We start from the raw sequence: 16,700 nt of genomic DNA, 5'->3' as shown, positions 1-16,700 counted from the left end.
GGCTGCAAGGGCACGTTGCTGGCGCTCGTCTGGCTGCCATCCCCCACTACCCCCAGCTCCTTTCTGGCAGGGCTGTGCTCTGTCCTTACATCCCCCAGCTGGTAACCCAGCTGCAGACCCTGCACTTCACCTGCTGCTTACAAGACACTGTTGGGAAGTTCAGCTCAAAAGTGGTTGGAAGGGGACAACACCTTGTGTGCATTTCAATCTTGGGGGAAGAACTGCTAATAAGGGAGCACCTCTGTGCCTCAGCATCAGTAATGCTGCAGGCCTGCTCTCTGCAGATCTGTCACCTTCCACCCCAGTGGCTGTTGCAGTATTTTCAGGAGCCTCAGTGTACTTTTCCCACGTGTTGTTCCCCCTGAGGAGAGTGGAGGGGACCCAGGAGGCCCAGGGCAGACTCTAAAGCACCAGAAACAGAAAGGCATTTACTGATTTTGCTTTAGAAAAGAACTTCAGGTTTTTATTATTATTACTATTCTGCACTGTTCTTTTCAATAGTTTATTGTCTGGTTTTGAAACAAAAGGGAGCACCTGGAAGGAGCTTCGTGCTGAACGCCATCCCTTCTTCCCATCCAAACCAAAGCCTTCCGCTTCTCTAATGGAAAGCTGCCTCTCTACCTTGTCTGGTGCTGCCTAGAAGTTGCAGAGAGCTCAGGGCTGCCCGCTGGATTCCCCCCCCTGTCATGGTGCAGAAGCATAGAGGACAGCAGTCCCAGTCCTTCCTTTTTCCTCACAGCTTGGGAAGGAAGAGGTGAGAGGTCTTGGGGAAGGATGAAGATGGGGAACAGGGAAGAAGGGGTTACAGACACAGAGAGCAGTAGCTGGCCCAGGGAGGATAGCGACTCTTCAACGCCGAGATGGAAACCAAGAGCCCCTGCTGCGCTGCCGATGGATGAAGTGATGTCTCCAGCAAGCATGATGATATATTGCTTGCCCGGGCCTGATGAAGGTGGATCCACCTCCATAGGCTCAGGATCGCTCTCTGGAGGATCTACATCCATTGGCTCCAGCTCGCTGCCGCTCTCTAGAAGCCGAGGCTTCTTTGGTGGAGGAGGATCCATCCTCCTCCACAAATGCTTCCACAATGGGAGAGAAGGCTCTCTCTGTAGCTCCCGCTCACAGGTAGGTGCTTCCACGACATGAGTCGGTCAGCAACCGGGGTTCTGTTCTCAGGATCCCCGTATCTGTTGCGGTTGGCAGGGAGGTGGTTGTAACATCACATGGCCACGGTGTTGTGACCATAAGAGTGTCTTGTGACAAGCAAAACATGGCTGTGTTGGGCAAAGGCAGGCTGTGGCCTGTGAGGTTTACAGGGTTCCATTTTAGGGCCCGTTCTCTTCTGTGTTTTCACTGTTGATTTCAATAAAGATCTGGAAGTTATGTGAAGTAAATTTGTGGATGACGCTAAAGTGGGAGGAGCGTTGACTCCCTGGAGGGGAGAAAGGCCTTACAGCAAGATCGGGACAAATTCGAGGGTGGTCACCATCTGCATGAAGAAGAGCAAGTGCTGGCTGTGCAGCTGGGATGGGGCAGCCCTGGCTCTGTGTACAGTCGGGGGACGAGGGGTTGGGGAGCAGCAGCAGAAAGGGATCAGGGCGTCCTGCTTCGGGCACAAGTGCTGCCTCCCCCGCCTTTCCTATCTTCTTATTCAGTTTACCGCGCGCAGCTACCCGAGCATAGGCGGCCCTACCACCCCGCAGCGCCAGGCGGCGCTCTTCTGTTGCCGTCGCCGCTCTGCCCTCTGCTCTCTCCCCACTTCCGCCAGGCCCCGGAAGCGGCGGATGCACGGCGCGATGGCGTCGGAGGGAATGGCGTCGGCAGAGCTGCAAGCGGAGGGTGGTGCTGACGTGGAGCCGGAGAGCGGCTTTGGGCAGCTGCTGGAGGAGGAAGAGGAGGATGGAGGTTACGTGCTGTACAGGTACGGCCGCGGCAGCGCAGCGTCCGAGCGGTTGGGCCATGTCTTCCTCGGTACGGGCGTGAGGAGGCGCGGGGGTGGGGGAGGTATGCTGATGGGGAGGACGAGGAGGAGGAAGGAGAGCTCTGCGCACAGATCCGTGTGTTTCACGGTCAGACTGGCGCTTTAAAAGCATTGAAAGTTTAAAAATATGTGTGTGTGTGTGCTTACAGGGACAGGAAAGAATGGGCAGACATTGAACCCGTTCCTCAAAATGACGGTCCAAATCCTGTGGTTCAGATCATCTATAGTGAAAAATGTAAGTTTTAAACCGTTCCTTCGGGGAAGATTTTAATTGATTACGTTTATGTCTTCCCTTAGTACTGTTAAAGTGAATCTTCATGCTTTAGATAATGTATTTACTGGTGTACTTGTCCTGGTAGAGAGAAAATAATAAGTATTTTTTGTGTTACAGCAGCTGCATGTGATGTTTTCACCACACGTTTCTGATGTTGAATACTTACATCAGATGTTAGTAGCCCAGGTTTGATTTTAAATTCATACACGTAAAGGAGAATTGCAGATAGCATTGTTGTCATAGTGAGGCATTTCTAGTTTAAGAGGCATATATGAAACTATCACATCTGAAAAAACAGTATGACTGAGTATCAAGATACCTTTCTGGTTGTTTTAGGAATTACTGAGATGGTGTATCAAGATATTTATGTGGCTTTTCAGTGTACTAATGTCATTAGCCATGTTAAACAGTACTGGCATTTGTAGCTTTGGTGTAATGGAGGAATATTTCAAGTACCCAAAACAGGAAGTAACTTGAGAGGGTTATTAACCTTACCCCTTAACAGCCAGTTTCTCATAGCCTTGGATAAGATACTGTTATCTTTTTAGTTCGAGATGTCTATGATTACTTCCGGGCTGTTCTACAGAAGGATGAAAGAAGTGAAAGAGCTTTTAAGCTAACAGCAGATGCCATCGAATTAAATGCTGCAAACTATACAGTTTGGTAAGTGATTACCTAGATTTTTTTTTTACCCTAGATTATTTTTGCTGTCTGGTAATTGCCAGCCCCTTTTGACTCTTAACAGCTTTGGTAGTATAATCAGGGCATGACTAGTTGAGTTTGCACAGGGGAATATGGTAGATTCTTACTGAGCTTCTAAGGTAGCCCATGGTCAGTATATTCCTTGTCTGGTTTCAATTTAGTTGTTTTCATTCAGTTTGTTTTGAGGATGTTATCAAACAAAATCAAAACTAGCTACAAGAAGAACTTTATCTTGTAAGTTATCAAATTTTAAGCTGTGGTATTCCTTTGGCAAAATGGGGAAGCTGTCTTCGGGTGACTTCAAGACTTGTAAAAACACAGTAGTTACTATCTGACTGCTAGATAGTAGCATACTTAGAAATACTGTATTTTGAAAGGTCTGTTCTGTTTCCGAGTAGATAATGAATAAGCAGTGAGTTTCTGATAGTCAGAGTAAGGCCTTTTAAATCATGAATGCCAGCAAATACTCTTGTTATGTTTTTGTTCCACTAACATAAAAATGGAAAGCTTACGTTATTTTAAGTGCACAACCATGTAGTTTCTGCAGTGTTGAAACTAGTGTGGGTAGACAGAGATTGACTTGAGACTTATCACCGCTGTGATTTTAGATAACATGTCATAACCAGTCACGTACCAGCTGTGCACTGTTCACTGCCTGAGTGGCCTTTGACAGAACTGTATATATGCTGTTTAGTTCCTTGCATTCTTTTTAATTCTGTAGCTATTAGAACAGCTGCGAAGAAAGGCTCCTTTATGAATCATAGCAATGTCTGTTGCAATGTTTGAATGCTTGACTTTTGTATAGGCACTTCCGGAGGGTCCTCCTACAGTCCTTGGGAAAGGATCTCTATGAGGAGCTTAAATATATTACAGCAATAATTGAAGACCAACCAAAGAACTACCAAGTCTGGTAAAACTACATTTTTTTTTCAGTTTGTAGAGCTTGTGAAGTAGTTTGGGTTTTTTCAGTTGTCTAGAAGTTATGTTCATTGATCCTAAAATTTGTTAAGCTGATTCCTGCATACATGCAGTGATGGCAGCAGAGAAGTTAGATTGAGTTGTATCACTGTCACTGCCAATGTGCTCTGTAGCAATTTGTTGTAAACTTGATGGTGATAAAAGATCTTGTTTTCATTTCAGTTTTTAAACTGTCAAAATAAATGCGACAGAAAAACAACAATGACTGATGAAAACACAAAGAAAAGGATGAATGAAAAGTATTTTTTATTTTTATATTGGATCTTGGAATTTATCCCGAAGTGAATGGGAATTGAGCAAACAGCAGTTATAAACTCACAGAATGTTTGAGATGACCCCTGGTTCCGTTTGCTCCAAGCCCTGTTCAGGCAGGGATACCCAGAGCAGGCTGCCCTCTGTCCAAGCAACTTTGGAATATTTCCAAGGAGGAGAATTCACAACCTCTCTGGGCTGGTTTACCAGTAATTAGTCACCTGCATAACACTGAAATGCTTCCTGGTGTTCCTCTTTGTGCCCACTGCCTCTTGCCCTGGCATTGGCCCGCTCTGAAAAGACTATGTCTCTGCTTCCTTTGCATAGTCCCTTCAGATATTTATAGGCATTGCTGAGATTCCCATCTAGTCTTTTCTTCTGTGGGCTAGGGAGTCTTATGTCTCAGCCTCTCCTCCTAGAGAGGTGCTCCAGTCCCGTGATTGTTTTTGTGTAGGAATGATTTTCTTGTCCTCCTTGTGTTGGGAAATGGTTTCCAGATTAGTTACTGCACCACCTTTCTAGGCACCAAGCTGAGGCTGAACAATGTGTAGTTCCCCAGGGAATTCCTGAAGATGGGAATGACATTTGCTTTCCTCTAGTCTTTGGACACCTCTTCCAGGTGCTGCAGTGAGCAAATGTTATCTAACATTGCCTTGCAGTCACATCTGCCAGCTCCCTCAGCACTCGTAGTTACATCCCATCAGAGCCCACGGTCCAGTTTTCTCAAGTGTTCCCTTATCTGATCCTCTTCCTCGCTGCGGCCCTTCAGACTGGCCTCTGGGACTGAGGGTTCCCGAGGGTCAGTCTTGCTGGTAAAGACTAAAGCAAAGAAGGCAGATGAAGTACCTCAGCCTTTTCACTTACCCGTATAACCACGTCTCACATTTCTGTCAGCAGAGGGCCTGCATTTTCTTTAGTCTTCCTTCTGGTGCTGACATACTTGCAGAAGCAGTTGTTGCCCCTGACATCTCTGGCTAGTTTCAGTTCTTGCTTCCACCCTTCAAATGCAAGGTATTGTTCTTGCATTTGAATTTGGAGTGGAGTTCCTTGCTGATCTGTGCAGGCTTCTTGGCCTTTTTGCCCTACTTCTTTGTTGGCTGAGCCTGGATGAGGTGACTCTTGAATACCCCCAGGATCTTCAACTCCACTGTTATGTGGTCCCTGCAGCCAAGGATGCCTTTGACCTTCATGTTCCCAGCAAGCCCCTCATTGGTGGTGAGAATGAGGTCCAGCACAGCTCCTCTCCTCACTGGTCCCCCTGTGACTTGGAGGAAGAAGTTATAATCAGTTCTTTCTAGGAACGTCCTCAACTTCTTCACTACATTGTTGTCCATCCAAAAAATATTGGGCTGACTGTACTCCCCCAGTGAGATCAAAAGCTTGTGAACATGAGGCTTCTACAATCGGTCTGTGCAGGCCTTGTTTTCTTCTTCTTCCTGGTAAGGAAGTCTGTAGCAGACCCCCGTGTCACCTTTGCCTCACAGCCCTGTCCTCACTTTCATCCCAATCCGTGAATTCTGAGCTGTTCCCAGGCAGAGCTCCATGCACTTCTGCTGGTCATTGGCAGAGAGCGCCCACCACTCCTCATCTTCTCAGCTTGTCTTTCCTAAAGAGCCTATATCCTTCCATTGTAACACTCCAGTCACGGGAGCCATGGCACCACATTGTTATTAGTAGAGAAATGTATGTAGGACAAGAAAAGAACTATTTATTTATTTAGATGAAGACTTGGACATTAGTGTTGAAGTGGGGATGTGTTACTGCAGGTAAACACAGCTTTGTGCGTTGACCAATTCATACTTACAGGATTTGTCGTAGAAAATTTGTTACTGTGTAAGTTTGCACCATGTATTTCTTGGAGACAAGTGACGTTTGTTCACACATCTCTTTTACATAGCACTTCTTTTTGTACAGATACTTTGTAGTAGTAGCAAATGTTAAATGCTGCTTTAATACACTCTCACACAAGTTCTTGACTACCCTACTAACAACTTTCTCTTCTCATCATCAGGCATCACAGACGAGTGTTGGTGGAGTGGCTGCAGGATCCATCCCAAGAGCTTGAATTCATAGCTGACATTCTTAACCAGGATGCCAAAAATTACCATGCTTGGCAACACAGACAGTGGGTTATTCAGGTATAGTGCACCTAGAACTGATTCTGCTTTACATAACCTATACTCAGGTTATAGAGTTTGACATCTTAAATGCGTCATGTGTGGCACTTGGCATATTGTTTTTAAAGCTGCGGGGAAAGAGAAAATAGTTGCATTGTACTGAGTGATAGAATTTAGATATAAACTAGCCTTTTAAAAACCAAGCTGAAGGAGATCTACTACTGTTTGCTTCCTTTTTCTGTGTGTGAATTTAATGATTAACTCATGCCCTTGAGTGTAACTGAATAACATAGCATGTTCACAGTACACTCTTTGTTATTTTCCTTTGAAGTTTGTGTTGATTTTTTTTGTAAATGTCTCTGTATTTAATGGAGCGTTTATGTTTAAGAAGAATGTGTTCTAAAAACAATAACTTTTGATTGATTTTCTCCCTCCTTCTGTTTCTTTAGGAGTTCAAGTTGTGGGACAATGAACTGGAATATGTAGACCAGCTTCTAAGGGAAGATGTGAGAAACAACTCTGTTTGGAACCAAAGATATTTTGTAATTTTCAACACCACCGGCTATGATGATCCAGCAGTTCTAGACAGAGAAGTCCAGTTAGTAAAGTTGTTCATTCCCATATTAAGCCATCTCACTTATATGCAAGCAAAGAAGTACTATGACAGGCCTCAACCACTGTGGGCTTTGTAGTTCCATTCAGAATGTATCTAGATGTCTGCAATACCAGTGACTTGTTAAGGAGTACTAAAGCAGTCTGGACAAGACAAGGCTCCAAGGAGACCTTGTTGCAGCCTTCTAGTATCTGAGGGGTGTTTCTCAACGGAATGGAGACCAACTTTTTGTGTGGTCTGACAGTGATAGGATGAAGGGGAACAGTTCTAAACTCAAAGAGAGAAGATTCAGGTTAGATGTGAGGCAGAAATTTTTTAGTCGAAGGGCAGTGAGGCCCTGGCACAGGCTGCCCACAGAAGCTGTGGATGTCCCATTCCTGAAGGTATTCAAGACCAGGCTGGACTGGGCTCTGGACAGTCTGATCTGCTGGGTAGCAGCCCTGCCCACAGCAAGGTGGTTGGATATTGGTTATCTTTAAGGTTCCTCTCACTCCAAAGCATTCCGTGTTTCTGTGTGAGATCCTTAGCCTCAAGAAGCTGTTCTGATGGAGTTCTCTTCCTATCTTGCCCTTTTTTGTGGAGGCAAATCGTTGGGCTTTTTTATAACTAGCTAGCTGGAGTGGGTCAGCCTGCAGAAAATCGTTGACGTTGGCATTTCTTGTGCTGTCCGTTGGATCCCAGGCAGGACACTGAACTAGGAAGCTTGGCAGGAGAGGCACTCTTTGGTGTTGTACTGAACTGTTGTTTCAGTAGTCTCTGTGATTTAAAGATAACTTGGATATGAACTCCAGGGAGAAAAACTGCCTTTTATGAGGAATGTAATGCATTTGTATTAAATTTGTATTAAATATATCAGTACATTTGTAAGTGAAAGAAAGAGAGCTCCTAAACATTTCTATTGCATGTGGTGGTAGGGGAAGCCTCCTTTTATGTTTCTCACATCTTGGGCTTCTAATCAGGGTTGATGGTTATGAGAACATGTGGTCTAAAGTGAAGAAGCAATGAAAAAAGTCCTGAAGTTTTTGGGAATTATTCTTTAGAGGAAAGACTGAGGCTTTGAATAGGTCTGGTGGTATACTCTTCATAGTTGATCCCATCCACCAAACTTCTTCAGTATGTGGTTGTCTTACATACTGATGCAAGTTGAAGTTCATATCCAGTTTGTAATGTTCTTGTATATTAATGAATAGGAGTAATTTCTACAATTGAGGATTGGATGCTTCTAGCTTTTTCTGTAAAGAAGTTGGATCTGCTTCCTTTGGTCTGTGTATTAGTGGATATAAAACACAGTACAATAAAGTGGTTCTGTATTCAAGACAATCGTAGTGGGAGATCATCTGAAGAACCAGCCTGTCGATTAAAGACTTTACAGGTGTTATAGAAAGTGGTTGGGATGCTTCATGTGTTAGGATGCTCTCAGTACTTGTGATGCTGACTGCGGAAGGATGGGAAAGGCTCCAGTGTACCTTTTTGGTAGTGCTGCACATAAAACTGTGTATCCGTATCTGCTGTCTCTGCAAATTAACTAAATGTTTAGAGATGCTTTGGGAAGGGCAATAGGTCAAAGCTATTTTGTGAAGATGCAACGTGACTTTGCAACTGTGTGGCAGCTGCTTGTTCTTGCTTTGCTTTAGTGGAGTTACCTAACAGCTTCTTCAACAGAACTGCAGCAGAAGGCCATGAGCTGAGATCTTAGGCTGTGCCTTTCTGTGGGGTATGTTTAGAGGTAGCCTTATAACAGATGTTCAACAAATACCATGTCCAGCGATAATAATATATCTCTCCCTTGGTTTCTATTACCCAGTTCTTTTCAGCCTCTTGTCAGTTAAATTCAGACTTGCTGAGCATTTCTTGTACCACAGTGGTAGATAGTACTTTTCTTAGGATTAACACTAAGAATTATGAGAGCTATTTCACCGTTGTATGAATCTCATCTCTCTGCATACACTTCAGAATTTAAAACAGTTCTTATAATATCTGCCTATTTGAGACCTGTGGTGATTATGTTGCCAGACATTTCTGATCAGGGAACCAGCTGTGGTAATCTACAACAAGATTCTGAAATACAGACTAAAGGGATATACTTAAGAGTATCTGGACATATTCAGGTAATTTCTAACAGAGTTGTTAGTGCCTACTTTCATGAGCTGTTATTTTTTTCTCACAGATACACTCTTGAAATGATCACAGCTGTACCACATAATGAGAGTGCTTGGAACTATTTAAAAGGGTGAGTTATCCATTGGGGAGCAAGCATGCTTTCAATCTAATTTCTGTTTGGTTGAGCATAATTTTATTTGTGCTACAACATGAACCTATGCTATTGCTGCACTATAATTATACTTCCTGCTTACTGCCTTGCTCGTGTTTGCACACATACTGATCATCAAATAAAGGAGTAATAACCAAACCAATTCTCATCAATTTTCCCAGTGTTGCATTTTAAGACTATTTACTTATATTTCAGGATTCTACAGGATCGTGGTCTTTCTAAGTATCCAAATCTGCTAGAGCAACTGTTGAGTTTACAGCCCAGCCACAGTTCACCTTATCTGATTGCCTTTCTTGTGGACATTTATGAAGATATGCTTGAAAACCAGTGTGAAAACAAGGAAGAAACATTGAATAAGGCGTTAGAGGTACATTAGGAGGATTTGGTTTTGCTTTCAGGGATGCCATCTATTGTTCTCATGTTTATATTCAGACCAAATGGGATTGGATTTTGTAAATGGAATGGATCACTTGTTAAGCACAGCATCTCTATGAGGAGGTGGACATCAAAACCAAGTAATCAGAAAAGTCTTGTTTAATTACCTATAAATAGTAACTTGCCAGTTACCAAATCACTGTAATTTTTCTTCACCAGGTAATAAAGGAAGATTTCTAATATCACCTTCAGAATAAGTTTGAATAAGCAAAGCTTCCAATGCTAGACATATTTTTCTTTGTAAGTTAGGGAAACTTGTTCTCAGAGTACTTATATCTGAGTGGATACTCAAGCTCCTCTTGTACCTAGTTATTTCTTAAAAAGCTTATGGAATTAGTTTAAAGGCCAGCAGACAGTGGGAGCATCACTAAGGAGAGTTGGGCATCACTTCCTGCTGAGAATAAGTGACTCCTAGCAGTGTTTTTATCTCCATGTTCTATGTTTTTGGAGATATCCTTGCAGTGGTTTGCAGTGCAATTTTTGTAAGAACATTTTTTTCACTGTGAGGTGTGCAGAAACTCACTGTGATTAGAGCTGTAGTTACAGTTCTTGCCTGTAGTCTCTGTGTTCCAGCATTGTTCTTTCTCAGCAAAAGAGAAGAGGAGAAGAAGAGATCTTTTTGCTGTATTCCAGGACCAGTCTAAATAAGGGTAGTTTACCTCCCATTTAATAACATTTCACTGAGTTTGGGTTTTGCATATATTTAGGTTTTGAAGCTGCTATTTCTGCAGTCTGATTCACTAAGTGACAACATCATTTGTATTATGAGAGAATTGGCAAGAACATTTGTGGGCTGTGCTCCTACTGTATAGATTTTGTATGTCATGTCCTTTGAGAAGGGTTGACATGCTCCATTACCCCTCAAATGAAAATAAAAATCAGAACCTGAACCAGTATAGGATCACCTCTAACAAGTTGTGTGAGAGGGATACTGACTTACTGTGAGAATCTTTACAAGGCAGTCTGCTGAGTTAATAACTATGAACAAAATATCTCCTGTCAACCAAGTTTGTCAGGGAATTAAAAATTCCCTGAATTATGCTGTAGGCTGGATAGTCTGGAGCAGATACAAGCAGTAGCTGTGGAAAGGAATCTCAGAGGAAGCAGCTGTAGCTAAAATAGGACTAGAGATTTTGGGGCACTGTCAAGCTGGTTGCATGCCACTTGGATTTGGCATCCATCTGCAGTCATTGGACACTTGCTACAAATTTGTTAAAAACCAAAAATAAACAAACAAAAAAAACTGTGTTGCCAAAAATTATTTATAAGACTGGCTGACCTGGACTGACATTATATTTTATAAAGATAATTAGAGATTGCTTCAGTTTTTAGTGTAACCCCACAATGTCTCAATTTTCTTTCTTAGCTTTGTGAAATCCTGGCTAAAGAAAAAGACACTATCCGAAAGGAATACTGGAAATACATTGGGAGGTCCCTTAAGAACAAGCACAGCTCCAACACTGAGCAGAACACGATGACAGACAAGCAGCAATAACTGAACTTGGAAGAAATAATGTTAAGCTCTCAAGCTGTTGTAGAAGAGTACTCAGTAGGGGACATCAACTGTTGTAAAATGCATCATAGTATTCTCCTGGTGAAAGAGGTATTGCTGCAATAAAAGTGGACTGCGTAGTGCTGCATAGTTCCTTGAGTTGCCTCTACTACTGGTGATATCTCTGTGGCAAAAAATGAAATAGAGCTTAATAATTTAAATGTACCAACAAGAGGATTTATTTCATAACAACAAATACATAAAGCTATACTTGCTATTTATAAGGCACTAAGTCAATTTCTCACACTTACTTTTATCTACTTGTTTCTAACATTCATGTCAGATGCTGCAGTAGTGACTGCAATTAATTCTACACATAGGGGATATAAAGTAACCTACTTCAGATTAGTATAAGTAGGTGCTGAAGCTGTTTCTTTAGGTGAGAGCAGCTATGCAACACTGGCAGCATGTACTGTTGTATGCAATTAATGCCAACTGTCATTTTGTAATAAAAACACTTAAAGCATTTATCTGAAATTCTTAGTGATTTCTTTTTTCATCTTTGAATGTTCATGGTCTGTTCTTCTCCAATGCCAGTTGAGATTAAAAATAGAATATCCACTTTATGTACATGGGAATCTATGGGTTTTTGTTGGTGTTTTTTGTTTTTTTTGGGGAGGGGGGCGTTTTTGTTTGCTCTGGTGTATTTTTATCCCAATAATTTTCAGTGTACTTGATGTTTTCAAGGTAGACTTGTATTCCTATCTGCACAATCAAGAAGAATACTTTGAAGATCCTATAAAATTTGCTTAGTTTTTTTTCTTGGAATTCTGTTCAGACCACTGAAAATGTGAAGTTTTGTTTTGCTTTCAGCCTTTATGACCTCAGATTTCTCTGATTATCAGAAATAATTATAATTGACTGGTTATGTTAAACATCGTCATAGAGCTGGAAGGGAAGAAAAACATATACTGGGGACCCATCTGCATTACATTCCTCAATCTTGTTCCTATAGGCTTTTTTGTGTCTTTTCCATGCATTTATTCAGCCAAGAAATTTTCCTCATATTTAGGAAAGATGTGTTACCTGCAATACAGAACTGTGAGGGATGTGAATACCTGTACAAGAAGCCTGCTGTACCTATTCTATTTTCAGTAAATAGCTGTTGTAAACTTAAATCTCAGCAAAGAGTGCTTGTCTGATTTGAAATATTTCATGCAAACAATTATAAAGGGAAGAAAAATAATAATAATTATTTCATAATATGAGCAGTCTTCCTGATTCTAAATGTTAAAAGCTGTTGCTATAATTAAATGTTAGTGAGTGGAGATTATTTCAGAAGTTTGAAATGTATTAATCCAATGCATTCTTCAGATTTAAAGCAATTGACGGGGAACAGAATTAATTATGTGTAATGTAATTAATGTTTATAAGCTATATCTTACAATGTTTTTGCTACTTTCCCAGTGGTAAAGAAGGCATTCTTGTGGAGTTTAGAATGTTAGATGGGACATAAGCTTCAAACTTTTGGAGACTTGTTATCTGCTATACCTGTATCTATATGTATTTTCTAACCGCAGTTGAATTTCTAGCATAGAACAAAGCATATATATTTCCACCCAGGTAAATTGTTCCAAATTGAAACTACAGTAAGTCTGGATTACTACTCTGGCAGGAGCATTTTCAAGGTCTTCAGGGCAAAGTAAGGTATTTGCCATTACCAGTCAAGAAAGCTCACAAAGACATAGAATAAACAGTTAATTGCGAAGAAACAGGGTGGTGGCTTTGCCTCTGCATATGATGCTATTGCATTCCCCTATCTTTTATAATGGTTTGATTGGAGTAAGCCAGATGGTTCTTTGCAAAGGCAAGCATCCATTTCAATTGGATGCATTCTGGCTTGTATCAGAAGCAGTGTGACCAGCAGGAGTAGGGAAGTAATTGTTCCCCTGTACTCAGCTCTGGTGAGGCCGCACCTTGAGTACTGTGTCCAGTTCTGGGCCCCTCACTGCAAGAAAGACATTGAGGCCCTGGAGCGTGTTCAAAGAAGGGCAACAAAGCTGGTGAGGGGTCTGGAGCACAGGCCTTATGAGGAGCGGCTGAGGGAGCTGGGATTGTTCAGTCTGGAGAAGAGGAGGCTCAGGGGAGACCTTATTGCTCTCTATAACTACCTGAAGGGAGGTTGTAGCGAGCTGGGGGTCGGCCTCTTCTCTCATGTAACTGGTGATAGGACTAGAGGGAATGGTTTCAAGCTTCGCCAGGGAAGATTCAGGCTGGATATTAGGAAATACTACTTCTCTGAAAGGGTGGTCAGGCACTGGAATGGGCTGCCCAGGGAGGTGGTGGAGTCACCGACCCTGGAGGTGTTCAAAGAACGTTTGGATGTTGTGTTGAGGGATATGGTTTAATGAGAACCATTGGTGACAGGTGGATGGTTGGACTGGATGATCTTATAGGTCTTTTCCAACCTTAGTGATTCTGTGATTCTGTGATTCTGTAATTAAGATAGTTCATCTGAAGCAGGATGAAGAACTGTGTCTGCTGTGATCTCTTTAGTCTCTTACGTCTCTTACATGCTTCTGTGTCAAGTACAGGGGGATCCTCTGACCAGTCTCTTAGACATTTATGGTTTCATAACTTTGGGCTTTCTCATACTGGAAAATATGGCCAGAAGTATTCAGTAAAGAGTCATTATCTGCTGACAAGTTTAACAGAGTTTTATGCCAGTTACACAAGTGTAAGAATAGTTGGAAAGAAAATACCTCTTCTCCAAGAGCTGACTTTATCAGAGGAAAAATCATCAGATAGGCGCTCCAGAAATGTATCCCAACAGCAAAATAAAACATGAGATCCAACAAATTATGCAACTGCTAAGAGTCCTGATGGAGACCAGAGCTCAGTTAGGAGGAAAAAAAAAAAAAAAAGTGAAGTTGTTACATTTAACAACTTTTCATTTTTCCTTTCAAATCTTTGTGTTTACTCTTACTCAGATTGCAAGGCTGCTCCAAAATTCTTTTCAAGAGTTGCTTTGGTTCTGTGATAGCTAGCCACACTCCATAATACTGAGCTCTCAAAGCTGTGAAAATGACATGCTGCCCAATCAATTTGCAATTGCAGGTACCAAGCTTTTAGATTTAAGAGTGCTCAAGCCAGAATTTTTCTCATTAAAATGGAAGCTTGACAAAATATGAGTTAACGAAAGCAGGGCCTTGCAGTGGGAGGTGTTAGGTGGCTAACCTACAGGCACTGCTACTGACTGCCATGACTGGGGGAGGCGTGGAACTGCTGAGTCCTAAGGGCCCATCAGTAAAACTTAGTGTTATTGATTGTATATAGTGATATGACTCTTATGTAAGATTCCCTTCCTGCACAGTAGTAGTCTGAATGGAAAATTGTATTGGTACCACTCTTGCTTGTAAATCCATGTAACTGGAACCTCAGGTGTAATTGTGTGCAAATCAAAACAGGCACTGACACTGCAGCTGCAGTTTTTCTGCCTCGTGCATGTGAATTGAAAGAGATTATCATCACCTTGGGCCACGTCTCAGATGTTCTCACAGATATGGCATGGTAGGTGGAATACAATGAAAAATGTTCCTCAGCTGAGCCCATGCCCTTTTCTAAACATTGGTGCCTTCTGCAAATGTTGGTGTTCTAAGATAAGACTTTGCAGCTTGCATCCTAAGAGTCTGGTTTAGTTTGTGGTTATTCTGTGGGTTTTGGGGTGACAGCAACTTTCACTAGTTTATCTTCTGTTCATCATAGATGGATTTGTAAAAGTTGGCAAGAGAGAGTTTGGCTGAGTTTTGGCAATCCTGTTTATGTGGCAGCACAGCTTTTCACTTTCAGTCCAAGGGTGGCACGTATCCTACAGTACTTAGTCTTTCTTGTAAGTGATCATCTCTATTAAATATTTTCAAGGTGAAAATATTTTATCTCCCTGTAGGGCTGTACTGGCAGACTTTTGGTACAATACAGCAAAGGGAACAAAGAGTACCAAATAGCATTTGAAGGTAACATCTGCAATACTTTTGTCTTCATAATTGGTCCTTTTCAGAACCCTGACAGTCTTGGGCTGCTCTGTATAATTTTGTTCATGAATAACATTGCCACTTCAAAGTACTCTGTGTACATTTTGATGAGTACACACTGCATAGGAGTCAATTCAAGGCAGCTGAACAGGGAATAAAAACTATGAAGAAGGGAGTAGTAATCTATAAAGTAGACAACCATCTGTTTGTCTCCACAACAGCTTATCTAATGCTGGAATGTTCAAATAGGAATGGTCTGTTCCTGGCAGAAATTACAGTTTAAAACTGACCTGGCCATATTCTCTATTCATCTCTTCTCTGTTGTCAGTATCCTTTTATCTTAATGCATCAGTTGTCTTAAGAATATGCACCCTTCAGATACAAGACAAAACAAAGAGCTTATTTTTGGAGCAGAAATAATGCCGTTGGGAGAGGAACACTTCTGCATGTTCTGTGCCTCCTTGTACCTATTCTGGAAACTAAGGAACAAATAAAACAAAAGCATTGTACTATAGCATGTAAAAGCTGCACACATTTTCTTAGGAGTCCATATGCTGCATATGAAGAGCTGAAAGAAGTTTTACCAGACATAGGTATCTCAAGTTATCTGGATTTGTATGTAAGTTATCCTGTGCAAACTCCTTCATGCTAAGGCTCTCTGCAGTCCATCACACGTCACCCATCACTGTTGCTCAGGAAGCCATGTAAGTACAACAACAAGCATACGTAAGATTTTATCTTCGGGAAATTAAAATCTTTGCTCATTTTTCTGGGTATCGCTTTTGGTGTACAGCGCAGCAAGTGGATATTCGATCGCTAGATGGCAGTGTGAATTTCACTCTATGCTCATGGATGCTGGCTACTTGCAGGCAGGAGAGTTTTAACTAGGGCAGCTCTTCCTCCACGCAACCCAACTAATTTTACACCAGCTAATTAAGCATGGAAGAGCAGCTGCTTGGTAAGTCAATACATCACAGCAACAGAGAGCTTAAGCACAAGTACTCTGGCAAAGTCTAGGTGGTTATCTTCAGTAAAAACTGGTGGTGTTAATTGGAGACCAATTTTTAGTTAATTGCAATCAAGTAGAGGATCACCTTGCTGCCTCTGACAGTGGACAGCTGATACCAGATTTGGACACCGTTGACCCTGGTGTCCTAAAATAACTAGGTGACCAAACTGTTCTCTTCAATAGCATGGGTTCTGTGGTCAGTTTACACTTTTCAGAGATACGCCTCAAGCCAGAGCCCCATATTCATACACCATCAAAAGATGGTAAGTTTTAGAGCACTAGAACCAGTCCTGTTATGTTAAGATTCTTTAGTCCCTCCCTAAGAGAGAGTTGGGTATTGCTAGCTGTTTTTGTGAATAGTAACTGAAGGTCAAGAGGATCTGCTTCTGTTTCTTGCAAGTATGAGGCTGTGGACCTGATGAAGAAAGTGAGAGTGAGGTTACAGGTCTCTGCAGTGTCAGGAAGCAAGAACAAGGACTTTGGTGAAAAAAAGCACAGGCACCCTTCTTTCTTCTCCTCTGGTCTGTCAAAACTGAATTATGTA

General features: G+C 41.9%; 1 protein-coding gene across 1 annotated transcript; it reads left to right on the top strand.

Annotated features, from left to right (window-relative positions):
* The first annotated feature begins 1,750 nt into the window (after positions 1-1,750).
* Positions 1,751-11,646, top strand: FNTA (farnesyltransferase, CAAX box, subunit alpha). Its single transcript, XM_031612251.2, has 9 exons — positions 1,751-1,921; positions 2,131-2,216; positions 2,804-2,918; positions 3,763-3,867; positions 6,199-6,325; positions 6,754-6,902; positions 9,085-9,147; positions 9,385-9,556; positions 10,991-11,646. Exons 1-9 carry the CDS (start codon positions 1,785-1,787, stop codon positions 11,117-11,119), a joined length of 1,083 nt encoding a protein of 360 aa, XP_031468111.2. The 5' UTR covers positions 1,751-1,784; the 3' UTR covers positions 11,120-11,646.
* Positions 11,647-16,700: the final 5,054 nt, after the last annotated feature.

The sequence above is a fragment of the Phasianus colchicus genome, chromosome Z (genome assembly GCF_987193195.1).
Source record: "Phasianus colchicus chromosome Z, bPhaCol1.hap1.1, whole genome shotgun sequence".
Lineage (NCBI taxonomy): Eukaryota > Metazoa > Chordata > Aves > Galliformes > Phasianidae > Phasianus > Phasianus colchicus.
The sequence above is the reverse complement of the archived record's forward strand: the minus strand, read 5'-3'. Positions and strand labels throughout refer to the sequence as shown.

What these genes read in the sequence shown, in the direction of transcription:
- FNTA (XM_031612251.2), top strand. Translation starts at nt 1,785, where the DNA reads ATGCACGGCGCGATGGCGTCGGAGGGAATGGCGTCGGCAGAGCTGCAA. An exon ending in CCAAAGAACTACCAAGTCTG is followed by an intron (nt 3,868 to 6,198) that starts GTAAAACTACAT and finishes TCTCATCATCAG; the next exon opens with GCATCACAGACGAGTGTTGG. An exon ending in CATTGAATAAGGCGTTAGAG is followed by an intron (nt 9,557 to 10,990) that starts GTACATTAGGAG and finishes TTTCTTTCTTAG; the next exon opens with CTTTGTGAAATCCTGGCTAA.